Source organism: Neophocaena asiaeorientalis, unplaced genomic scaffold, assembly GCF_003031525.2.
Source record: "Neophocaena asiaeorientalis asiaeorientalis breed wild unplaced genomic scaffold, Neophocaena_asiaeorientalis_V1.1 scaffold825, whole genome shotgun sequence".
In the NCBI taxonomy this organism is placed as follows: Eukaryota; Metazoa; Chordata; class Mammalia; order Artiodactyla; family Phocoenidae; genus Neophocaena; species Neophocaena asiaeorientalis.
Window position 1 is genome coordinate 102831 of NW_020173937.1, and position 27231 is coordinate 130061.

Genomic DNA, 27231 nt, shown 5'->3' on the forward strand with positions numbered 1-27231 from the left:
CATGGTTTACTTTCTTTATTTCACTTTGTATAACTGTTCTGTAGGATCAGAAAACATCTGTTGCAAAGGTGTGCGATCCAGGCTCTTAAGGCAGGTCTCCATTCCTAAATGCAGAGGTGGGGTCTGGATGCATGTTGAGAAATGGGACATTTTAAAGACAAGGATGAGAGGAAACACTGACCTACTCTAGGACACAGGGGAACTGGGACCCGTCTGGAATCACGTACTGTGGTCTGACATAGGTGTCTCTAACATCATGTCACTTTCATTCATTTCAATTTCAAAGGTTTCTTCCAAGGAAGGTCTGGAATCTGGAGTTTTCCTTGAGGTTTCTAATGGTGCAAGCCCTGCTTCTTCCACTGTCTGTTTTTCTACTTCAAATTCCCTGAAATCCCACGGCGGTGAAATAATGTTCTTTAACGTCTTCATTGTATGCACATCAAAGTCGTAACATTTTAATTTGTCTTTGATGTCTGCTCCTAAAAAGAGAGAAATGCCACAGTAAGAACAAAATAAGAAATTCCATTTACCTGTCATTTCCACCAATACATGACACTGCTCTATCGTTTAGGTCAGATGTCCTTGTAAGAGCACACGCATAGCTAAGGAGGAGAAGCGTTCCCATCATGCCCCTGCTCCTTTGATCTTGGGGACGAAGGGAGATTGTGGGGAGACTCCCAGAAGCACGTGCAGGCTCAGCTCCACTGGGCTCAGCAGCCGCCCCATCTCCAAAGCGAGTCTGGCACCGACAGAAGCCTGTGCGCGGTGCTTCCTCAGCTGCTGCACACGGAGAACTGCCGGCTGGCGCTTGGCCCTGGTGCAGTCACAAGCCTCAGGTATACAGAAACACAGTGAAGGGAAATACATTGTCTACAAATCAAAATCGTGAGAATAATGGATGTACCAGGTCCAATCATTCCCGACATAAACAAAATGACAATTTTACGGAGTTCAAACTAATAGCTTTCAGTAATAGATGTTTTAACAGATAATAACATCCAAGTCTTCTTAAGATAAAAATAGTACAGCATGGCGATCACAGTTAATAATACTGTATTACATATTCAGAAGTTGCTAAGAGAATAGACCTTAAAAGTTCTCATTGCAAGAAAAAATTTTTTCTAACTATGTTTTGTGACAGATGTTAATTAGACTTAGTGTGGTGGTCATTTCACAATGCTTACGAGTATTAAATTATGTTGTACACCTGAATTTAATACAACATTATATGTCAATTTTACCTCAATAAAATAAACTAATATGCAATGAACAATACACTTGGAAATCTCCTTTCTAAGACCATTACCTTTGTGAGGACAGGCAAAACGTCCGTCTTATTCAGTACTGTATCTCCACACCTTTCTTAGCCTTATAAGACTTTTGCGTTTAAGCTTCACAACTGCTCCTTGGACAAATGTGGAAACTGAGGCTCACACTTGCCCCAAAGCCACAGGGCTACTGGGTGGCAGACCTGAGATTTCAACCCAAGGTCTTTTCAAGTTTTAAAAGTTGAGGCGTAACATACAAACTGTGAAGTGTGCACAGCTGGATGAATTTTCACACATGTACACATCCACATCACCACCAGCAGACCAGAAGCGAACATTTCCAGCTCCTAGAAAACCACCTGAGGGCCCTCTAGTGAACCTTCCCTTTTAGTCGCTGCTCTCGCTCTTCTATCACCACTGATGAGTTCTGCTTATTACCAATCTTTGTATAAATGGAATCAATCAGCATATATTCTTTCCTGGTCAAAACTGGCGAGACTCATGTGTGTCACAACACGATTCAGTCGTTAGCTCTTCTAACTGTGCAGTGTTCCCCGCTCTCCTACTGCTGGACCTCGGCTATCTCCAGTGAGCTGCTGTGGGAAAGAAGCCGCTGTGGACAATCCCGCGTGTGACTTCTGGCTTACCGAGGCACCTGCTTCTCTCGGGCATAAGCCTGGGAGCAGAGCTGCCTCCACTGTAAGGCCAGCACGGAAGGCCACTGCCTCGATCGCCCCAGTGAATCTCACCTCCCCGCCCCCACGCCCTTGAATAAGCCCTCCCGTGTTGACGGTGCACTTAATCACGACTCATTCTGATGAAGAGAACGTGATGGAAGTGATCTGTGCAACTTCCAGCTTCCAAAGGGTCCCGACGCTTTAGTTCTTGTCCCTCAGGACCCTGAGACGATCATGCTATGAAGAAGCCTGGGTTAAAGACCCATGGAGAAGCCCAGCTGTGTCACTGAGGTCCCCCTGTGTATGAGGCCATCTTGGACCATCAGCCCCTCCGAGTGAAGACCAGCGAAAGAGCCATGAACCGACCCAGATGTGGGAAACTGGCCGGAGTGGTGTGTCAGGCAGGAAAGGCCTGTTTAACTTTAGCAGATGTGCTGTTAAACAGTTTCCCAAAGAGCTCTGACCCGTTTATAACCCCGCCAATAATCAATAATGTACGAGGATTCCAGCTGCTCCGTGCCACTGCCAACACTAGGTACTACCAGTCAGTATTTTTCACTTTTAGCCATTCTGGCAGGTTTATAGTGGTGCCTCATTACGGTGTGTTTTATTTTGTTTTTTTGTTTTAATTTAATTTAATTAATTTATTTATTTTTGGCTGCGTTGGGTCTTTGTTGCTGTGTGCAGGCTTTCTCTAGCTGCGGCGAGCGGGGGCTACTCTTCATTGCGGTGCGTGGGCTTCTCACTGCAGTGGCTCCTCTTGTTGTGCAGCACGAGCTCTAGGCACGTGGGCTTCGGTAGTTGTGGCACGTGAGCTCAGCAGTTGTGGCTCGCGGGCTCTAGAGCGCAGGCTCAGTAGTTGTGGTGCGTGGGCTTAGCTGCTCCGCGGCATGTGGGATCTTCCCGGACCAGGTCTCGAACCCGTGTCCCCTGCATTGGCAGGCGGACTCTCAACCACTGCGCCACCAGGGAAGCCCTCGTTATGGTTTTTATTTCACTTTACTGGCAAGTAATGATACTGAGCACCTTCATTTATTTTGTAATTACCTGAATAACCTCTTTGGTGAAACTCCTGTTCAAGTATTTTGTCCATTTTTGATGGAATTTCTACTCATTGTAGGATTATGCATAGGACTTTTTGTATTCTAGACGCAAGTTCTTTGATGAGTTTATGTGTTGTGAGGGACTTCTCTCGGTCTCTAATGTGCCAGTTTGCTCTCAAGTTTTTACTTTTATTGAAGCCTAATTTAACACTTTTTCCTCTTCTGCTTTCACACCCTGTTAAAGAAGTCTTTGCCTACCCCAAAGTCCGGCTCTCAAGATGTAACCTCACTGCAATGCTCTTTCCCTTACAATGTTCGTAACTAAGTGGGCACCCAAGTACAGCAACTCCATACCAACTTACCTTATGACTTGCTAGTCATTAAAAAAAATTTAAAGAACTACACAGCATTGTAATGTGAACGTAAGCCAACTTAACAGTCCACTGAAGTGCAAAGATTTACATGCTATGCTCTGCATTGTAAAATATTAAGGCAAGAGCCCTTTCATTTACTTATTAGAAAAATCTGTCTTAAGATTTTTTTCAATTATGCAATTAGATCGATTGTTGTATATCACAGTGCTTTACACATATTCTATAACTGTATTTTGCATACAGCAAGTACTCAACTTTAAACCGAATGGATACTTAATGAATCATTAATTCCCACACGTTGTTCCACTGAAATAAATGGAGTTTCTTAATATTAATGTAGCTAGAACCATTAGAAAGATGAACTTAGAACTTTACATGAGAATTTGAGAAACCGAAAAAGAGATATACAACAATCTAAAAAATGGAATACAACGTCAATAAGAATAATTATAATCTTACCAATATAAGCTTCAGAATCACCAATGTACATTTCAATGCAATGACCAAGCATTGTAACAGAAAATGTATCATCTCGCCTAAGACCAAGGGCCTGCCAGAAAAGATTCAGCACGGTTATTACAAGAAAATTTGTCTCCTTCTCTTTGGTGTAAAACATTCTCACAGGACTCGTTTCTAAATACTCCAGGGAACCCAGGGTAGAGGTAGAGGGAGGCTGTTAGTGAGGATACAGTTAACATGGGTAGCCAATAGCTGATGACTGTTGAAATTGGGTGATGGGTACACGGAGGGTCATTACACTATGTTATTGTTTACGTTCGAAATCCCCTCCTCCAAAAAGATTTTAAAACCTGTATCTCCACAAAAAGCCTTCAAAGACTTCTGTATTAATTAAATCATAGAAGAGAGGTAAATTACACAATGTTCAAATACAGACATTTGAAAGATCACAAAAACTATTAACACTTCTAAACACTTCTGCCTGCTCAGAAAGTATTCTGGTTATCTCAGTGGCACTTCAGGACTTCACTTTACCTGAAAATCTCTAACCAACCTTTGAAAATCAGTTACGAATCTATCACTCACAAATTTATCTTTGAAATATTGCATTTTCTCAAATTGTATCTCTTTCTCCAAAAACGGTTATTTCATCGATTCTAAGACGCACATTTTTTCAAATTCTAGCATTTCTGAACTTGGGAAGTCTTTCAACAGGTGGATTCTTACTACTGCTGTCCGCCGGGCACAGCCATAATACGGGAGTCTGTGACAGCAATGTGGGCTTGGCGGCCACACCAAGAGTACAGACTAGACCACAAACCCCCTGAAGAACACCTACAGAAGACACTGGACTTGTGGTTGTTGTCTAACAACCTTTTGGTGACACCTTCTGACAGAGCCAATGTCTCTGGCTGGGAGGAACCTGAGTGAAACGGGGCATGTGCACTGGCACGCGGACACAGTTTTGGGAAAACAGGAATGACCGCCTGGTACAGAAGTGATTTAGGAGCAAACTCTGAATGGGAAGAATGAATATCTTAACTATTTATTTCACTTATACCTTCTTTTTTATGTAGGTAGTAAAGTGATCCCTGATAAAAATCTATGTCCTAATATGTCCAAAAGAGCACTTTTTCTAAGTACAGAAAAACTAAGCGATAGGAAGGAATTATGATAAAGTGTAAACGGCAGCGAATTTTTGTGTGTGGTCACCTCGCTTATTAATGGTGGCTTAGAGCTGATGAAATACTGCATATGGATTAAGGGGAGAGTCTTTCCCAGTGATGAATGCACAAGCTTTGCTCATCTACAAACATGATCTAAGGGAATTACTTTTAAGTCATAAATAGAAAGAATGGAGTTCCCAAAGGGCTCCTCAGATGTACACCCAGCTCAGCTGCGCTGACAAATGCTCCTGGACACTTGTGTTTCTCACTGACACTCAGGACAAGGTTCACATCTGCTCTAATGTGAGGAGTTACTACACGACATTCACGGACTTTTCTCTGCAAAGACAAGAATAAAATACAAGGTTGCCTGAGGAGTTTTAAAATGTAAATTTTAAACTGCACTTCTGTAAGGTAACAAAACATTGCCTAGAAAACGTCTTTTAAAAAAAGTGGTAACTGTTAACCAGATTTAAAGTTAGGTACAAACAAAAGACGAAAGACGTACTGTGTGGAAATAGTCCACGGCATTTTCAAAGTTGCCCATCAGACTATGGATATACCCTATGGCAGAATAGGTGGATGCATTCTGAGGAATCAACACCAGTGCCTGCCGGTGGTAGTCCAAGGCTTCAGCATACTTCCTGGGAGAGAAGACGAGGGAGGAGAGGAGAACAGGAAGAAAAAGAGAAAGCAGTCAGTGGGCGCAGTGGGTACTCCTTGATGTAGGCACGTAAGAACCACTTTCCTATATCAGAGAAACAGTCTAGACGGCAACGGTCCTTCGCATCCACTGCGTATCTTCAGTGGGTCTTCCTGCCTTCCAGCTGAGGGTGGGCACTCCTGCAGGGCTACCAGCTGAATGCCATTCTTGACCCTTGGGCCTATGCCCCATCGCACAGCAAGACCTCTTTTATGTGAAATCAAGCCTCCTACACCAGGGGTGGTTAAAAGCAACCAAACTGTTTTGCTTTAAGGTCTACAGGAGTTACTTGGAGCAGCATTTCCCCAAATTCTCTGCAATACTTGCTCTGTAAAAACTCTTGTGAAAAAAGGTTTTGTGCTTAATAATGCTTGGGAAATGCTGCAGTTCATAACGCATAGTAAAGACTGCAAGAAATCCTGAAAAACCTGCTAAATTTTGAATAACCCCGAGGTTCCCAAACTTATTTAACCAAAGAATCTCTTTTTCAATTGTCATCTATTATCACATCAATCATCACACCATAAAACTGGTATCTGGAGGAGAAGAGTGAGTTAGGATATGGATATGGCTTTAATTAGCTCCTACTGTCCTAATTCTTCTAAATTAATTTTGAACACTATAATTTTTTAATCCTAGAAAATAGAAGTTATTATAATTCTCAATATATTTCTAAAATAGAATTATACCAACAGAGGTAATAAAAACATTTGTTTTGTGCTTGTTACATCTGAGTAGCCAAGTACAAGAAAGCTAAATAAAAATATGGAAAAGAGCTACACAAAATTAAGTAAACTTTTACTCACAAAGAATATTTCTGAAAATGCTTTACTTCACTTACTTAAGTTTTCTGCAGACATGGCCCAAGTTGTTCAACAAAGGTTCCCATTTGTCAACTGTTACCTAAAACAAAGCACATCAGACCCATGATTACAAGCTACTTTTCATCCTGACCCGTTTGCACTGCATGACTGCACTCCTCTGTGCGAGAGGGGCTCTCTCCTGGTGCTTGCACAGCACTAGGCAAGACTGTTGAGTTGCTTTTCCAGCTTTCCTACTAGAAGACACTTCCTGAGCATTATTTTATTAGCACTATTTTGTCAAAGAGCCCATCTATGCCAAAGAACTTCAGATTTTGTACCTCCAGCCCAGAGCTTTCCGTCTGCCTAGTAATGTTGCTACCTGGCAACCTCACAAGCACTTCAAGTCCAGCACACCACATGCTGACGTCTTGTCCGCTCTCCCGCCAGCCCAGCTCCCCGACCTCACCCCTCTGGTGCTCTGCCACTCAGCACACAGCACCACGTCACCCCTGACCCCTCCGGGGATGGCTTATCAGCCCCCTCATCAGAACGCCACCCCCATCACTAACACGTCTTGTCTGGGCCCCATCATATGAGTCTGACCACGCCACCTGTCTTAAAGCTCCTACTGTCCCGCCACCTCTCGACAAGGTGCAAACTCTAACGTCATCTTCAAGGCCCTTGAAGACCCACACTTACCCCTCCTGCCCCATTTCTTGACGTTCTCTGTGAACTGAAAATCCAAGCCATACTGAGTTGGCTCCAGTTTTGCACATACCATTCTCTACACCTGAAATACCCTCTTCCTTACTTTTGCCCGGCTAGCATCCATCCTTTAGGACCGAGGTGTATTTCCTTGAACCCAGAGGCCTCCTTGACCGACCATCAAGTCTGTGTGGAGTCCTTTACTTCCTCAATCACAGCCCTTTCTGTGCACTGCGTTATTACTGGCGATTTATTTATCTGCACTGATCTGAGGGCATCAACAGCAAACCAGTTTTCTGTTGCCTCCCAACCCCTAGCTCAGCGCTTAGGACACAGTCGACACGCAGCAGTAAGTCAGAACTAAGGGAATAAACAGACCTGGTCACACCCTCTAACTGCCCTGAGCTCAGCTCTGGAAGGCACTGCCCACGTGAATGGAACAAACCCTCTGCGATTCTTCGACACACCTGCTTTCCTGGGCTACTCTGCCATTTGCTGCAGTTTACAACTAAATCGCACAATATCTTCCCCTCCTCGTATAACTGTTTAATGAGCATTTTGAAAGCTTAATAGGATTGTGCTTTTGTATTTAGACCATTACTTTAAATGTCTGCAGGAACCCTAAGTGTCTCCTATCATCAAAGGCGTATAATCGCAACTTCAGGTGCGGCTCGTGACAGTGCATCTCAAACTTTCCTGTGCGTGAGAAGCACCCGGGGGTCTTGCTAAAACTGCAGATTTTGGTTCAGCAGATATGAAGTTCTGCACTTCTAACGAGCTCCCAGGTGACGCTGATGCGGCTGCTGCAGTCCAGGGAGCAAGGTCCTAAGGGATTCAATTCTCTGAAAATGGGCAAGGTGATAAGTGGCCAGCCTATATCAACAGAAACACATGCATTATCCCGACCACCCAAGACTGAGCTGTGGAAGACCTGCTTTATATACATACATGTGCAAACACACAGGTATATAGTGTTTTTAGGTTCACATGACAATTAAGAAGAGACCAAAATAAACAAAGCTGTGTCTACAGGGACAAGTAAACCGCCACCTGGCAGGGAGCCCAGGGGAGCTGCATCTGTCTCAGTAAAGAGGAACTTATAGCCAAGGAAGATGTATGCTGTGGGCAAGTGTTCCTGGGGGCAGGAACAGAAGGACACTGGGAAGTGATAATCAGAACAGAGTAAGACAACACAGGCGTGAATAAAAGAATCAGGAACCAAAGAGCAACAACGTGCAAATCTCTGACCTACAGAAGTTTACAGCGTCTCAAACTGTCAGCATTTAATATAATACCAGTGTTTACACATCCACGATAGCTGGAAGGTTAATTCATGAGCACAAATTCATGCACCTCTCATATGACAGAACCTGGTTAAAGATCTAAATATATACTAAGTATCAGGTAAGGAAGAGCAATGATAGGTCTAATTTTAATGACATTTGGCCCCATTCCTGCAGAAGTGGGATCTGCTGCTACATGTACCCATTGGTCAAAGAGGTTCTGGACAAGGACAAGTCAGATGCTACAGTGCCTACCAGCTTCCATGTATCATCACATATTCCCCGTATCAAATAATCATGGAATATACTCTGATTACGCCCACAGATCAAAACTAGAGCCTCTTAAGAAGCAAAGAGCCAACACCTACCCTCTCAATGAGAAAGACTCATTTTGTACCATGTAACAGAACACTTCATACCATGACAAGACAAACATTAACAAACATCTGCTATGATAAATATTAGGTTATTGTATTCTAGGTAAGACAGACGGTCTAATATGATCTTCCTCATTCAATACTAAACACACTTATGAGTGTGTGTGTGTATTACAGATATTATATAGAATACCTCATTCCCAATTGCTTTAATTTTTTCCAAAGCATCGAGAAACCATTTTTCCGCTGTTTTCCACCTAAAATAGAGGGGGGAAAAGTTACAGTTTATTCAAAATTAGCATGTATAAACATTTTAAGAAAAATCTGAATATCTCTTTCCAGTAATATTAAAATGAAATGAGGTAAACTTCTGTAAACAGTTTTTTAAAAGTCAAATTTAAGTGAGATAAATGATTACTTTTATGGCATTAACATCACAAGAGTTCAAGATTTTAGGAGATACAGCATATTCTCAGTAATTAGGTTCTATAAAGGCACTGTTAACACTACTTTAGCCAACACCAAACCACTGCTCCCAGTGGAAAAACTACAATCCCCTGCTCACACGCTCACCAACTGTTCAATGGACCTGGTTTCACATGTGCTTCTGTTCGGCAACACCTCACTTGACGTATATTGTTGATCTGTTAACACTGAACTCAAGCCAAAAGCACTGTAACTGACGCCTGAACAAAGCTTATCTAACACCTGTATTCCGACCAAAGCATATCGCAGCCTTCCTGAGCTTAGGACACTAGACAGCACTTCGGCATTCCGCTTGGGGATCATTTTAAACTGTAAAATAACCAACATAAAGCACAAAAAAGGGAAAAGGGCATAAAACAGACTATAAATAAATTGACTGTATATGAAATTGTTACTAAAGATTATTTTAAAAGGCTCCAAACTCTTTTATAAATATTAGATAACCGAATTTTTAGAATACACACAAATGCCACAAAAACACTACAGTAGCACTAATTTACTGTTTTAAAATTTAAGTACAGTTCAGTGCAAAGGACTACAGATAGTCCCCTCTTTGAGTAAGACGCCGAATTGCTTATTCTATAAATATCCAAGACTACGGTGAGCCTCAACTACTGACCAGGAAACTCAGAGACTGGGCCATTCTAATTGGCTTAATTTTTGGATTATCTGCAAAGGAAACATTTTTGTTCCAAAATTGTAAGAAATCTTTCTCAGATGTATGAATCCAATTCCTAGTCAACAAAGAGACGACTAGGGATTCTGCAGTGTCTCCAGGCCACCCTGAGGGGTCCAGTGACTTAACAGAGTTGGCAACAACTGTCCAGTCCAGGACTTAAGAGCTTGTGACAGCCCACAGCACAGGGGACCAAAACCCAGGTTTAGTATTTTTAAAGAATTCCAAGATAGCACTCGCTATTTTCGTTTTTTACCTGTTCGCCTCCTTCTCCTAAAATGAAACGTCTATGAAGAGCCACTCTGATGGGCTAAACTCTGGTGACTGAGGTTTTGCTCTCTGTACAAAAGGGAAGCAGAGGGGCCTCTGGCCTTTCAGTACTTACTCTCCATTTTGAAATGCGACCACGCCAACCTCATGCATAACAAAAGGGTCTTCTGGTGCGATGCTTAGAGCTTGGCCAAAGAATCTTTCGGCCAATTTTGAGTTATTGGTCAATCCATATTCTAATCCAATATAAAGCATTGGCAAATGACACCTAAAAATATTGGAAAATTTCACATATTCAACACTCAAAACTTTATAGTTCAGCAGATTTCAAATCCTGTCTGCAAAATAATTTTAACATAGCCAAAAATAGAGCGCTTACTTGTTTTCTGACACTTCATTTACTAATATTTAATGAATATCTAATAGGCTCTTAGACTAATCAGCCGCCACTTCTAAAATCTACCAGCAACCTATTCACCCTCACTTTTCATTATTCTACAGTAAAGAGATGAAACAAAACCCCTGCAAAGCAGAAGGGCAGGCCCCACTGTGCCAGCACCCAGGCCCAGCCAAGACCGCCTTCCTCCCTCACTGACTCAGCAACACAGACCCTCAAGGCTGTGCTCAATTCCACTTGCCTCTATGCAGCTGCTTCGGACTTCCAGCTAGACCATCCCCCACCCCTCGTGTGAGTCTCCACTATCGGTTATTATCAGTTCTATGCTGCAGAGCTCTGGATTATGTCATGTGTATTCTACTCTCATACCCTCTGAAAACAGTTGCAGGCAGAGTAACTAGTTTTAATTGAATTTCCATCTCTTCACCCTGGCAGACCAGTGATCACAGTAAGATAACCTTTCCCCAAAGATGGATCTGACAATGTCAGTGAATACTGACTGCCTAGCTGGGAGGTGCCCGGGCTCTAATCTAGAATCATGACTGAAGTTACAACTGTAGCATCTACAGAAGGGTCATGAAGAACCTTTATGGATGTACCTGGAGGAAATATGAAATGCACAGGAAGGAGCTCCAAAAATCTATTCCTCGGGCTTCCCTGGTGGTGCAGTGGTTGAGAGTCCGCCTGCCGATGCAGGGGACGCGGGTTCGTGCCCCGGTCCGGGAAGATCCCACATGCCATGGAGCGGCTGGGCCCGTGAGCCACGGCCGCTGAGCCTGTGCGTCCGGAGCCTGTGCTCCGCAACGGGAGGGGCCGCAACAGTGAGAGGCCCGCGTACCGCAAAAAAAAAAAAAAAAATCTATTCCTCCATAGGAGCAGCGAGAACACTGCCAACAATTGTCAAAATAAACATTTCTAGAACTTTGCAAGTTAACCAAAGGCTTACAGCAATCTGAGGGGTATTTATTCTAGAAAAACAGCTGAATCTCAGTAAGAGCAGCAAACTCTATGACATTTAACTTGTCTGATTCCCATCTCCCTTTCCCCAGCACCACATTAGCCTAGAAAATCAACAGTCTGACAGCCACTTGAGGGGACAAAAATTAGTTTGTAGCTTCTGAAATACCCCACAGAGACCTGTCACTATTTGACATATCTAGCAGCTCCCTGGAAAAGCCCCATTCACAGCTGTCTTATTTGACCTGACTCAGAGCTCGTGCAGAGAAATGTCTACCCGCAAGGCATCTGTTGAAAACAATGTTTAACATTAACCTGAGGCAGCTACACCAGAAGGCCACACACAGGACCATATGCACGCACAGGAAAGGCTGGAGAAGGCCCTAATCTCTCATCTCTGGATGCCCCTGAGGCTCAGTGCAAGCAGGAATTGGAGAGGGCTAAGGCAGAATTACCAACCATGGGAACACTGAAGACATGCCCCTATACACGTACAGGGTCCTTCAGAAAAGGGCGGGAAACTCGGCTCAAGATATGAAAAGAAGCCCTGAGCTAACTGAGCAGAGGCTTCACTGGCCTCAGGTGACAAAGGACACAGACTTTACACAATTTTTAAAAGCCCAGCAAAGTCACCAAACAGCCACAACAAGTAGCAACAACAAACCCTGGGGTGGTGCAGGGTAAATGTGATTTCCAGAACTGCCACATTATATTACTTTAAACGTCCAGTTTCAACAAAAAATAAAGAGACGTGGAAAGAAACAAGAAAGTATGGCAATACATAAGGGGATAAAAGCAGGCAATAGAAACTACCCTGGAGGAAGACCATACACTGGGCTTACTAGAAAAACACTTTAAATAAGCTATTTTAAATATCCAAAGAACTAAAGGAAATTATGTCTAGAAAACTAAACTATGAGAACAATGCCTCACCAAACAGAACAACAAAAGGTAAAAATTATAACAAACGATCAGAAAACCTGGAGTTGAAAAACAAAATAAATAAAAAATTCACTAGAAGGGTTCATCAGCAGTTTGAACAGGCAGAGGAAATCATCGAACATGAATAAGGTCAAATGAGATTACCCAGTCTGAGGAACAGAAAGATAAAAGAATGGCGGAAAACAACAGTCGCATCGAGTTGGGAGACACCACCAAGCATCCCAACATGTGTGTAAAGAGAGCCCTGGAGGCGAGGGGAGAAAGTAAGGGTAAAGAAAATATCTGACACCAAAGAACATGTAGGCCAAACACACCCCAAAGCTCAGAAAGCTCCCAAGTAATCCTCACCTAGACAAACCATAGTCAAACCACTGGAAAACACTAAATAAATATGTAGATAAACATCTTTAAAGCAGTAACAAAATATAACACATGAGCTCCCTGATCACCTGACTTCTAACCAAATACCCGGAGGCCAAGAAGGCAATGGATGACACTCAAAATACTGAAAGAAAAAGGACAACCAAGAATTTTATATCCAGCAAAACTATCCCTTGAAAACGAAGGTGAAATTAAGACATTTTCAGGGACGCAAAAACTGAGAAATTTTGTTGCAGACTCACCTTACAAGAAATACTGAAGGAAGTTCTTAAGGGTGAAAGAAGTGACCCCAGACAGTAATTCAAATCCACATGAAAAACACAGTACCAGTAGAATTGATTACATTTCATCTTTCTTCTCTTGACTGACTTAGAAAGCAATTGTGTGAAACAGTGTGATTAGGCCTAATGTATGTAGAGATGTAGTGTTTACCACTAACGGCACAAAGGAAGTGGCAGGAGCAAAGCTGTACTGGGGTAAGGAAGCGACACCAGACAGTATCTCAAATCCACAAGGACAAATGAAGAGAACTTGAAATGGTAAAAAAGGTCAACATAACAAACGACATAAATAGTGAGGGCATGAAGGTGAGGCCCTAATATGGCCGGGCTGGTGCCCTTGTACGAGACACTAGACCTAGCTCTCTGCCCTGTGAGGACACAGTGAGAAGGCAGCCGGGAAGAGCACCCCCCCACACCCCGGAACCCAATCAGCCAGCCGGCCAGCCAGCCTTAGAACCGGGAGAAAATAAACTGCTTCTGTTTAAACCCCCCAGTGTATGGCGTTTTGTTATGGCAGCCTGAGCTGACTAACGCAGTCGGGGAGCTACGTCTTTTACGACATTTTCATGGACAGCTAGTTAGATATCAAAGTCATACATATCAAATTTAACATAACTAAAAAAGCTGGGGCCATAAATATTATAGATGCAGGACTGGGTGCCAAAATGAGTCTGACAGTCTGGAAAGGTAAAGCAAATCTAACCAGATGAAATTCAAACAGACAAGTTAAGGCAGCCAACTTTCACTGAGTGCTTTCTATGTGTCAGAAACTGGAATTACCTCAACTATCCCTCACAGCAAGCCTAGGTGTTAAGTGTTGCCATGATTCCTATTCTTCAAGAGGTACACAGCTGGCCAAGATCACCAGGCAGTCTGGCTCCAGACCAGCCCTCTGCACCCCGGCACTCCCACTACCTCTCCACGCACGCAGAGGTGGGGCGGCAGACAGCAGAAGCAGCCCGCACAAGAGAACGAGGCACAGTAAAACCGATGGCAAATCCAAAGAGTTCCAAACAGGAACAACAGCAATTCTCTGCTCCCCAAAGTACCGTATGCTCTCAGGGCACACCGGCTACTGCCAACACATCTAACACTGACATAAATCTACAACACCGGCAAACTCAGTCCTGAACTGAGTAGTGAGCTGGGCCACATAAATACCTTCTGGACATAAGTAGGATGTAAATAATAACTCTGCTCACGAATACTTTCATTCTTATATGAGCATGTGAAAAACAGCTTCCACCCTATCCTGCTCCCTTAGCCTAACTTGTTAGCCCCCTTTTGTATTGGTTAAGGTAAACTGCTAGGCAAAACCACTACACCAGCTTCTTTCCCTCTCACTTCCACACTTATTTCACAATCATAGGCTACTAACATGATACAGTATTCTTTTGTTTAGTTTAACAGCCAAATGGCAGAGACAGTAGTAACGAAATGTCGCTTTGCTTAAGCGACCTGCTCTGCGCACCCTTTCATCAGCTGTGCTGCCGTGAAGTAAGCAGCCATCGCTTGGTCATGCTCACTCTCGACTGCGAACGAATGCCCGTAAGCGATCCATGCCGGCCCGTAGGTCTTCTCCAGCGTCGTAGCTTTGCTAAAACGAGAGATTTCATTCGAGTGCGTAATATTTATTCTTCAATTGTTAGGTTAACTTTATGTAAGTTCATGGTTTCAAGGACATCAGAATTAATGAATGAGTTGTCAACATATTAAACGCTAATGTAACATTTATGTTAATTCACTTGAAATAAAATGTTTAATAGTACAAGCAAATTTTTAAGTAATTTTAGGAGAGGTCCACAACTTCTTAGGTACTATAGTGGAGCCCGTTAGCTTTCTGTATAGAATTTACAAATATTACTTAATCCAGGAGCTTCATTTCAAAACCTAGTAGATAAACGGTGGTAGCAGCAACCACTTAAGGAAGTGTGCCTTATATGCATCACCTAATCCTCATAACCTTCAAGATAAATTACTATTTATATTTATATAAATTTATATTTATATAAATAAATAAATTTATATATAAATTATAAATAAATTACTATTTATATTTATATAAATAAATTACTATTTATATTTTAACGGTAAGTATACGGAGGCTGGGAAGATTAAGTGACGTCCTACAGATGATTAAGAGATTCATGCTGGTTCTGTGGACTGGACTGTTTACACAGTCTTAAATAGTCTTCAACTAGGTAACCCACAAAACAAACATAGAAAATACAAAAGGTGAGATTCCCACGTCTTAGCATTTTATTTTCTAAGTTTTCTTTTACCCAAATGTTCCCTGTTTCACGTAGAATTCATCACTGAATAAGCACACTAAGTGAGAGAAGCACAGTCAAAGGAACCATTACAGCACGAGGCGCGCCGCTCCCGAAAAGAACACAAGCGCCCTTCTTCTAAAACGCTTAGCAGCCCACCAACCAGAGAGCTCGCCCTAATGCTTTCCTAGTGCAGGATCCTCTCCTGTCATCTCAGCAATTCCCATTTTCACAGAAGAAAGGGAAGGTAGGAGAAATGAACTCTCCCAAGGAATTATAGCTAGTAAGTGGCAGAATCTGGATTAGAATTCAAGTCTGTGTCCAAAGTTTATGAACTTCACCACAGATCCATTTTCTATTTCGTTCACATGGAGGAAGTCACAGGTATTATTAGACATATTTCTGTACTTGTGTAATTGAATAGCACTGGTTAAGTAGTTTGATTGGGCTGCATGGAGCTCCTCAAGCTAAAACCACAGCAGATCCTTACATAAACCAGTTCACTATGCCAAGAGTTCTGTTTTATAGTCACATTTAGTGACCCTAACCTCACATAAAGTGTCATGTAATTTCACAACTATTAACAAAAGAAGTCCTAAGAGTAAGAGGTTAATAGTATCTCTATAAATAAAAAAACTTTCAAAATACTTTGTATTATTCCCTATTTTTTCATATTTATTCTCATTTATAAATAAAAGTTTAAATACATCATAAGCTCCTTGAGGACAAGGTCTATACCACTGACTACTTTTATCTCCCCTCATGGCATCTTATAAAGAGCAGGGTAAATAATGGACACAACTGAATGGAATCTGAAGAAAACCTTTATTCTTTCATACTGCTTTTAAAAGTACTACTAATTACTGCATTAAAGCAGATGACCAAGAAATTACTTCCTGTAGGTTCACTACAGAGGGAGGAAGACAGTAAGTTCATACCTGAGATATCTTCTGGCATGTTCATTTTTATGACCGACCATGAGATAATAGCACCCCACTGCAAACCAAGACACCTAAAAAGTTTAAAACGTACCATGACCAAAGACGCTTAACCTTGAACCGGGAATCTGTAACAAGTCAGAGGTCCCAGCATATACTCTAGTTCAAGTCAGAAACGTCGCTGAGACAGGCTGTCTACTAAGGGTCCTGGGTGACACGAGGCCAGACTCTCTACAGCTCTTGCTCCAGGTGCTTCCCATTGCACCCCTGCAGCATCTGAATCTCTTCCTATGGCAAAGTCAGCCTGAGTCCCAGCCTCCCACCTGCACTGTGTCTTCCCCACCCCACCTTGGTTCTACAGATTCCACCTCTTCAGCTGACTTCTCTTGCACTGGTTTCGCCTCTTTATAAATTGTTTTCACACTGGTCTGGGGTGCAGATTCTTGTCTGAGACTTAAACCCTGACCCCTGACTTTTGTCTTTAAGGACATGGTTCCTGATTCCATTTTCAATTTCTACGTCTTCATTCTGATCCACGGCAGTTTGGGAGACACAATGATTCAATTCAGTGCGTAATTCAGTAGGTTATCATACATGTAATGTGAGAAAGCTACCAAGCAGTTATTAGCATTGCTTATGAGAGGTATGAGTATGACTTTCACTTTCAATATTTAGTTTTTCTGTATGTTAGCTATTTCAAAATAATATGCATATACAATATCTGTAATCATAAAAATAAAGATTTTTAAGTTATATACTAAAAAAATATACTTCCATGAATTGAAAAAGTGAACGCTGCTTCTAATTATCATAAGCACTAGGAGATTCTGCTCCAACACCTTAAAATAAAACATTATCTGCTTGAATTTAAATTTAGCCTCTGTCTAAACACCTGTTAAGTATTTTCTTAAAGTTCAGGTAAGAAAAAAGACACTATAAGGGAAAAAGTTTATATTTACTTACAGGATTACTAGGATATAAATCCACCAATTTATGAGAAAGATAGAAAAGTTCTACATTAGAGAAAAAGAAAAAAAAGAATAAAATTATTCACAGCAAATGAACTTTAAGATATGAGTTTCCCCCAGTTACAGCTCTTCACAATCATATAAATCTTGTTCTCGCAGCAATGATTTCATACTTTTCTTTCTTCCTGGATACAAAATCCATTTATCTAATGCCATATAGAAACTCCACGGAGCAGATACTACGGCTGTTTCACGTACCCCCACCTCCAATCCCTCAGCCCACTCCAGGCCCTAAGTGGGCGCTGAGCGCTTATCGAGTGACTAGCAGCCTGGGTGAGAGGCACACGACAAAGCACTCCACGTGCTTAAGAGGCTATTTCAAGGGGCCTCGCCTGTCTTGAAGCCCAGGTTTCTTACTCCACAGGCCAATACAGACCGTCTTGACCACCCACAGCCAATCTGGTTGACCAAAGCCTCCCGTTTATGGAACCAGCAAGATGATGTGCCCCTGGGTAACACAAAGTCCCGGCATGTCACGACGACTCTCTTAGGGCTCAACAGCCCAGGGCGGCTAGAGAGCCTGCACTTCCAGCAAACTCCCCGGAGGCGCGATGCTGCTGGCCCACAGGCCATGCCTGGAGCAGCAGGGGCCCAGAGCTGGGGTGCCTGGCTAGTTTTCCTCCTGACCGAGCTGACGAGTCAGTTTAGAAGATTTAAGGGCAAATACAGTCCAAACCCTGTAAATGTTTCCAGAATATGGAAAATGTGAGCAAAAAGTCTGCCCCCTTCCCGTTTCTAAACAGCTACTGACTCCTGCCATACCAGCTTTCTTATGGATTTTACAAGAAAAAGGGAAAAGGCACACCTGGCACCCAATGCTCTGAAGCTAACACACCTTGAAGCACAAATTACATTTGAGAAAAGGAAGCAGGAATTAGGGATATAGAAACAGTGTGCTCTGCTGGGATAACAGAAGAGACTGCTGGTTACTTGGATAAGCATTTCCTCCCCCAGTTGTTAACCTGCAATCTGAATTGTCCAGGATTTGTGAGACAGAATTTCCAGAGCTACAGAATATTTTTTGTCTTAAAAATTATTATTTTAATTTAAAGATATTCTTACCATTTGCTTTATTCAGCTCCACAAGTGTCCCTATATGTACAGGTAAACAATTTGCATGGAAAGGATCTTTTTCCATTACTCTGAAAGTTAAAGAAACACACTATGTACATACGTACAAACAGTATGTAACAGCGCTCACTGCAATTAGCTATGCCTATCCAAACAGTCATTACCACGTTACATACAATACTGTGGGCTAGAATACATTTTTACTTTCTTAACTCCATTATCTTCAGACTTGTTCAGTTAAGGCAATGATTAAGTTTTAAATGAAAGGGAAAATCTTGATTTATTCAGAATCAATAAAAATAAACATCACCACATACATTTACTTTAAGCTAACAGAACTGTACCACATAAAATAAGTGGTCTAATTATTCAGAAGGATCAAAAATAATATGAAATATTAAATGAATCCTAACTATCTGTCAGTTAAAATTGTAGTGAATTCAAGGATTTTAAGCAACCCGAAAGATCCATTAAAAACAGTACATGTAAAGGACAAGTGTGAACTATGCACATGGAAAGACTGGTGCTGGGGGAGGAGGCCTGGCCAGTTAGCGAGCCTGACACCCAGTACCTATAGGATTTTATTAGCCTCTGCTTTAAGAAAGAACGGACTTTATAAAACTACGTGCCAGGCGGTATTCTCAAACTTGCAAATCATCTCCCGGGAGGGACAGGATACTCCCGAGTTAATAGAATAAAGCAACAAATGTGCATACACCTGTGTCGGTGTATTGCTCTTTTGAGATGACACGCCCCCCCACTCCCACCCCCCTGTACTCTGCAAATGGAAAAGGCAGCTTAAATGATCATCCATCAGTTTGACATTATTCAGAAAGCAGGTCCCACATATTTCTCATGTAAAATGGACTAAACTCTACGTTCCTGCACAAAAATAAGTGGATGTACTTACACAGAAGTCAGCTTGTAGCACATTTTAAAGTCACAGTTATAATAATGTCTTTCAGCTAAAGACACGACCACATCCAGATTCTCCTGCAAACCATCTACAGACTCGGGGATGACAGTTTCACTAGGTTTATTATACTGAAACAGAGAAATGCAAACATGACTCAGTGTGCAGCACCGAATCAAAAGGCAGACTCAACGTGGCCCGAGTGTTTCAAGGTTTAACACCATGACACCTGTGAGATGCTCGAAACTTTTCTAACTTCAAGTATCACCAGTACTCCTCTCAGCAAGTCTAATTCTCTTCTCAATTTTATCACAGAATTCCATGGCAGGAAGTATTTTACAAAATAGTAGTTTAGGAAGCATGAGGAAAAAATCCTCATTTTCACACATCATTGATTATCTGATAGTTCAATCTTTTAAAAGTATGAGTTGTTCCCGGGAGGAAGACAGATATTTTGGGAAGCATTTTCAGGAATCATATCATATATTTTAAATAATCTAAATCTGTCCTTGCAAATGTGCTAAACTGATAAAAATTAATTTCTAAATTCTTAACCTGTGAAAGAATAGAGGACAAATTTAATGAAATAAGATGCTTATACAAAGCAAATACTAACTTCGTGTTTTTACTTACCTTTTTCAATTTGTTCTCAAATAGAAAACGTAGCAATTCCTGTTCTTCAGTACAGAGCTTGCTAAGAGGTAGTGATTCAAGAAGTTCTTTTTCTAAAAAATGTTGAGAAAAAAGGAACGTCCTCACAGTATTTATGGGGAAGAAAAATCAGCAATGAAAAATATTCTTCTATAGTTCTTGGTTTAAGTAAATTGAGCTCAAAAGAGAAAATAACAAGATAGAATGAACTGGAGAAAACTAAGACAGTGGTTCCAGACCCAGGTAATAAGAATCACCTTGAGGGCTCTGCATGAACCTGCCAGGCAATTCTAGTCATCACCAGACTTAAGAGCCACCAAGCCACTTACCCACCCTCAGCACTACGGACACTGTGGGGACAATTCTCTGCTGTGCTGCCTGTCCTACGCACTGTAGGATGTGTGCAGGACCTCTGGCCTCTACCCACTAGATGCCAGCGGCAACTGCCCACGCCCCACCCACCTGCAAGCTGTGACAATGAAACTCTGCCCAGACACCGCCAAATGTCCTCTAGGGGGCAAAATCACCCTGGCTGAAAACCACGCATTAGGCTAAAATGTCTGAATGCCATTAATACAACATCTCCACTTTCTGTTTCTCTTGTTTATCCACCTCACACCACTGGCAACATACTAGGTCAATGGTTCTCAGCCCTCGATGGATCTCAGGATCGTCTGGGAGCTGTAAACCATCTGATGCCAGGGCCCCGCCACCAGATTCTGATTCCACTGGTCTGGAGTTAGGACCTGCACAATGATGTTTTTAAAACTCCTGGGGGTTTAAAGAGCAGCCATGTTGGAAATTACTGAATCAGATCCTGAGTTCTTTACAACTTTAAATCACTCATCACATCTCAATCCCTGAAGATTCTGACTGCAAGGAGCACGGCACAATATTGTATTTTAGAACGTGCTTCATGTTTGAAGATGTGAAGGAAGTTTAAACCTGTACATAATAGCCTGCTCTTGATTCTATAGATTTCAGAAAAAAAAAAAAATCGAAACAGTATTAATTGTGCTAAACATAAAAACACCTGGGTCTCCAAACCTTCTTGGGCTGTCAACATGTGGTGTGACGTTAAAAGATCAAATGCTTCAAAGCAGTAGACGTCAAGCTTCAAAGCTTCTTTATAGCTGTAAGTAGCGAGGGTTCGGTTATCTAGAGCATCATAGATTTTTCCTCGTAAAAGACAAATAGAACTCTTTATCTGTTGGAAAAATGATGAGTGACATACTAAGTCAGCACTACTGAAATTAATTTTTTATCAAAAATCATATATTGTCTGAAGGCTAAGACTTTTTTTTTACATCTAAAAGGATGTGCTCCATCCAATGTCACACAATATAAATTCATAGAAACATAAAAGCAAAGTAAAACTTCTCTCATCTATCTTCCTTAGGCTCTCCTCACTTCAACAAACCTTTATAACTAGCTTACACGTTACTGCTACTTTGTCATTACTTGTTCTGTCTCAAATAGGGTAATGATTTAGAGACAGCATACAGAGCATACGTATATTAAATCAAACACGAAGACCGTTTGATAGGTAGATCTCAATGAACGAACCTTAGTAAATATTAGAAAACCGGCAGCAATGCAGCACAGGGGTTAGGAGCGTGGCCTTTGGGAACTGGACAGACCTGAGCTCAAATCCCAGCTGTGACACTTACGAGTGACCCTGGACAATGCTCTAACCTCTCGTGACTCAGTTTCCTCCCCTCATCTAACGCACAGGCTCTGTAAGGATCAGAGGTGGTACCATCGGTAGCCAGCACACGGTAAGCTGCTCACACAGCAGCCACCTCACTACTACCATTAACAGGAGGCTGCAGAAATCTGATTTATGTTCCAGATTCTGAACCTCAAAAAACAAACAAGTGAGCTTAAAGATGGTCCAGAGATGCAGCTAAAATTGGTAATGGGGACTTCCCTGGTGGCACAGTGGTTAAGAATCCGCCTGCCAATGCAGGGGACACGGGTTCGAGCCCTGGTCCGGGAAGATCCCACATGCCACGGAGCAAACTAAGCCCGTGCGCCACAACTACTGAGCCTGTGCTCAAGAGCCCGAGAGCCACAATTACTGAAGCCCTTGCGCCTAGAGCCCATGCTCCGCAACAAGAGAAGCCACCGCAATGAGAGGCCCGTGCACCGCAACCAAGTGCAGCCCCCGCTCGCCACAACTAGAGAAAGCATGCACGCAGCAACGAAGACCCAACGCAGCCAAAAATAAACAAACAAATAAAAAAATAAAAATTGCCGTCTCTCAAACCACTAAAAAAATAAATAAATAAAATTGATAATGGGATTCATCATAAAATCACAATTCAAAAATAGTAGAGGACATTATGAGAGAATCTTAGACCTATGCAGTATCCTATGAGTTATTAAAAAAAGTAAACTCAAAATAAATAATGCATTACAAATAAATCATGCATTTCTTAGCAGTTAATGGATAAGTGGTCCAAGAATAATGATAATCCTCAACTCCCTCATAAATGTATTTCTTCACACAAAAATGTGCTTCTTAAAAAGAAAAAAAAACCTAATAATGTATAGTATTCCCACCTTCTTGAGATGAACAGTAGAGTAACCAAGTTCCTTCATAGACATGTTATAAAGAACAACTGGGAAATGGGGGATTGGTGGGTAACAGCTAAAGGGTACAGGGTTTCTCGCTGAAGTAAAAAAAAAAAATGTTCTCAAACGGACTGTGGTAAGGGTTGTACAGCTCAGCGAATATATTAAAAACCGAGGTACTATGCACTTCAAATGCATGAATTGCATGCTATGTGAATTACATCTCAAGAAAGCTGTTAAAAAAAAGAAAAGAGTTAAGAGTCCGGATTAGCAATCTGACCGTGGATGGTATTTACCATGTTACATTGTATCAGTATAATCTCTGCCAGCAAGGAATTTGCAATTCTATGCAGGCATGAAGTATACAAACTGAAATACACAAAATAACATAAACAGTAACACCACACCACTCCCTGGAAAGAAACCGTCTAAGGTAATCAAGGTTTCTTGGGGGTAAGTACAAAACACTGTTGAAATACAGTAAGAAGGGAAAATATTATTCCACCTGTGGGGAGGAGTTTAAGGTATCAAATGTAAGAAGAAAGAGCTTAAGTCTGCCTATTTCAGATTCCAGCATCTGAGGACACAATTACAACTTGTAACTGATGGCTCAGAAATGTCTCAGAATCTTCTTGGGCTGGGAAAATTACGTAAGTTGGCAATCAAACTATTTTAACATGATTGTACTCAAGTAAAAGAAGGTGATTTACATTTGCCCTGCCACGTGGGCAATTCTGACTGACGTTACAGAAGCACGGTTACCACAGCGTTGCTTACTGAGAACTGTGACATTTCCCAGTCACTGGAGGGGTCTTTCAAGCTACTTTCATCCTTCAAGCATTTCCCAAACAGTCTTTTGCTGATCGGCTCCTCCAGATCAAGAATGTCAAGAGCCTGCTGGTGTTCTTTTGCAGCAAACTGCAGAAAACAGAAATAGCGTTTGTCAGCCGTGACTTCTGACGCTAGATACACACACAATCACAGTAGATTTTAACAGGGTAATAAATATTACACCCACTCATTACTTAAATTTAAAATGTCTGAAGTTGAATTTTCTTCATGCATATGAGCTTTTAGTCAATGGAGAGTCAGTATTTTGAATTCTCACACTCATGGGAGGGATGTGTAACATTCACATCATTAAACCTTTATCGAATAAAACAAACTGAGAGCACACTTACATGGCATCTAGCTGCAAGGTAGCGACATGCTTCATACAGCTAGGAAAGAAATTAATCTATTAAAAAAGTGATCAAGATAATATGCATCTTCAATCAAAAAGAAAACTATAACCACGAAGTGAAGAAAGCCATTTTCATAATTCCTCTTTTACTCTCGCAGGGAAAAAAAAACAGTCTTTTTAACCCATATTCATCATGAACCTACTGTTTACCAGTCACCAAGGATTCAAAAAGGAATAGGGACCTGCCCTCAAGGAGGTTGTGGCAGGGGAGACATAAACACAGCACATAGTTTCTTTCATAAACTATGAAAGAATCGCATAAAAAATACTAACCAGTTGAATAAGAAAACATCTCCAGGGGAGAGGGTAACTTAGGAGTTGGTCAGCATTCCAGCACTGAGTCTGAATAACTGTCACACATCTAAGGAACTGCAAGCAGTCAGCATGACTGGATACACATTCCATGCACTGATGGTGGTGCTGGGTCAGACACAGACTGGAGAGAAATCAAGAAGCACCTGGGGTGCCTATGAATGCATCTGACTTTATCCTGTAGGCAATAGGAAATCACTGAGTTACACTGTGAGTGATGTGATCAGATCTGTTTTAGGAAGACCACCCTCTGACAGTTTAAAAGATGAACTGGAGACAAGGAAGGTGGGGTGTGGGAAAGATGTTACTGGAGAAAAGAGAAAGGAGGGAGGCTAAAACAACAACACAGACAAATTACAGGCCTGACACGTATGAATGGTAATGAGATAGAAAGGACTATCCATACTCTCAGAGCTATTTAGGAAACAGAATTTTCAAAACTTAGTGACTAGATGGGGGGTGGGGGGAGGGAAAAACAAAGTGACCGAGATTAGGAATATGAAATTTTCTCTTGGACTTCCCTAGTGGTCCAGTGGTTAAGACTCTGCCCTTCTAATGCAGGGGGGCGCGGGTTCAATCCCTGGTCAGGGAACTAAGATCCCTTATGCCGTGCGTCACGGCCAAAGAAAAAATAAACGTACACAAGAAATTTTCTCTTTACATTTAATATGAAAAATTGAATCCTTAAAAAATTTTGACATAAGAACATATACCTAAAATACTAATCTAATAACATTTTTAAAAAGCTTTAAGGTTCATACAATCACTTACTTTGTCCAGTTTTCGTGACCGAAGTGCATGAGCTGCTCTATGATACTGGGCTGTCAGGTAAAGACACTGAGCCAACCAGTAAATGTCCTGGGGTTCCTCTGGAGGGAAAATTACATAAATGGTCAGAGGTGCAAGGTAAAGTAGAAAGTTTTTTAAGGATAGAGAAATCAGAAAAAAAAAATCAGAATCTGTCACTTACCATGAGAGAGTGAGGCTACTTTATCTGCCCAAAATAGAGCACTCTGATACTGCTGCTGTATCCAAAAACAAACAAAAAAGCGGTAATTGCCCTGTTACTTCAATAGCTTTACACACAGGTATTATTAGAATGCTATATAATAAATCAACATCTCAGTACAATAATTTTTACGTGTAGTAAAGGGTCTATCAGTCATATCTCTATCTTATACCTCAAGTAGGTGAGTTTTAGTTCAATGGTGCAATAAAAATATTATTGGAAGACCTTTGATATATACAGTTGAAGAAGGTAGTTTTTTTTAACTTATACATTGCAAAATTGTATCAGCAGGTGTCTAAAGAAGTAGATAACTTAAGTGATCATTTTGCAACATCTAGCCGTTAGTAAGGTTCTCAGTCTTTGCCTCAGTCCTCCCGGATGCAAACCAGCAACTCTGCTGCCAGTCAATTTGGGAGGAGGAATGCTTCTGGGACGGTTACAAATCTGCTCAATGTTAGTGCCTGGAGGGTGGAACCAGGCCTGTCTCCTTCCTCACTGCATCCCCAGAGCCAGAGAAAAAATGCGCAGGAAGCATTTATTCAATTCAGCTGACTTACGGCAAAGCAAAATGCAGCCCTTCAGCATGCTGCCAAACATTCAGCTGCTACATTTCACATCGAACAGTTCACCGTGAACACGCTTTTCTCTCCCCTTCTTGGTTTCCAATTTATTGGGAGAGCGTACATTTTACAAAAACTAAGTGCCATCGCAGATTAAACTTATGCTGCTGATTCTGGAAACATTTCTTTCCCTTAAACACTGTTTGCTGTTCATTCAAGAGGAGTACAGGGAATGAAAGTGTAGTTAACAGGAACTTTTTAAAGTACTGATTTTGAGACTACAGATTTGTTTTTATCTTTATTCAGTTAAATTCGGCCAAATAAAAATGACAACTAAACTTTTCAAAAATTTTCTATTAGCTAACTAAACTCACAGGCCACCCCGCAACTTTTATCCTAAAATAATCCTTCACCTTCCACCTAGCACGAAGTATGTACTGAGCACCTCTGTGTCCGGGGTGGGCCGGCTGCGGAGCGGGGCTTGAACACGTGTAAGGCTCGCCGCGCGCATTAGTGGCTTCACGCTCAGCGTTCCTCAGCCTCCCGGCTGCACAAGGCGGGGGGCTCGACCCCTCCGTTCGGGGGCTCTACCACCAAAGCCCAGGCCCTTAGGACCGCGCGCCGCCAACACCCCGACAGCAGCCGCCCCTGCTGCCTCCCGAGCCCCGGCCCGCGCTCCCCGGATCGGGCCGCCCACCTGGTCCAGGTACTGCCGGACGCGCTTCCGCAGCCGCTCCAGGTTCATGGCTGCGTGGCCGGGGTCCGGCGCGCACCCTCCCTCCTGCTGCCCAGCGGGCAGACCCGGCCCCCGCGCCGCCACAGCCCCAAGCCCCAAGCCCGGGACCGACCCCACCCGGCCGCGCGCGCCGCCCGGAAACTTCCGCTCCCGGCCCGGCCCCGCCCCGGAAGTCCTCCGCAACCGCGTCCCTCCTGGCGACGGAAACGGGCTGCGCGCCGTTAGTGCCGAGGCTCTCTCTTGGCCCTCGGGTGGCCGGGGTTCTCGTGCGGCCGTGGACGCCTTTCCTCTGCAACTCAAGCCGCCGCGGACGCGCAGCCAATGACGTGTCCGTGCGCGATTCGCTGATTAGCTCGTTCGGAGGCGGGAGCTTGGCAGCTACGCCCCGCGGGTTCCGTGGTTCCGAGTGTGACTCGCGTTTCCCGTGTAAAAACGGCGGTAACCACCTCAGAGGCTGGTTGTGCGGACCGGTGGGTGCACACGCTGTCCCGGCACGTGATGTAGAAGTTCTGCCTGTGGTCGCCATGGCCAAGTGTCCCTTTCAGACTGTCTTTTGGCAAAACCCAAAGGCTCATTCCTTAACCTCAGAGGAACCTGTGATCAAAAACGAGTAAGAACTGGAAAAGCGGGTCTAGTAAAACCTTGGATCCATACAGTGGAACATTATTCAGCAGC

General features: G+C 42.5%; 1 protein-coding gene across 4 annotated transcripts; it reads right to left on the reverse strand.

The window, feature by feature from the left end:
- Positions 1 to 27231, reverse strand: CDC16 (cell division cycle 16). Of its 4 annotated transcripts, none has more exons than XM_024752653.1 (18): positions 26669 to 27231; positions 25222 to 25273; positions 25023 to 25120; positions 23878 to 23916; positions 23474 to 23614; positions 21167 to 21326; positions 20102 to 20193; positions 19466 to 19599; positions 18547 to 18626; positions 17420 to 17469; positions 16457 to 16530; positions 14720 to 14845; positions 10406 to 10558; positions 9052 to 9115; positions 6532 to 6593; positions 5496 to 5631; positions 3822 to 3912; positions 1 to 479 (listed from the first exon to the last, which is right to left on the reverse strand). In XM_024752653.1, the coding sequence occupies exons 1-18, from the start codon at positions 27080 to 27082 to the stop codon at positions 220 to 222; spliced, it is 2226 nt and encodes a 741-aa protein (XP_024608421.1). In that variant the 5' UTR covers positions 27083 to 27231; the 3' UTR covers positions 1 to 219. The 4 variants fall into 4 exon arrangements, with proteins under 4 accessions (XP_024608421.1, XP_024608423.1, XP_024608422.1 ...); XM_024752655.1 differs by having other exon boundaries at positions 26518 to 26721; XM_024752654.1 differs by having other exon boundaries at positions 25222 to 25276; positions 26518 to 26721.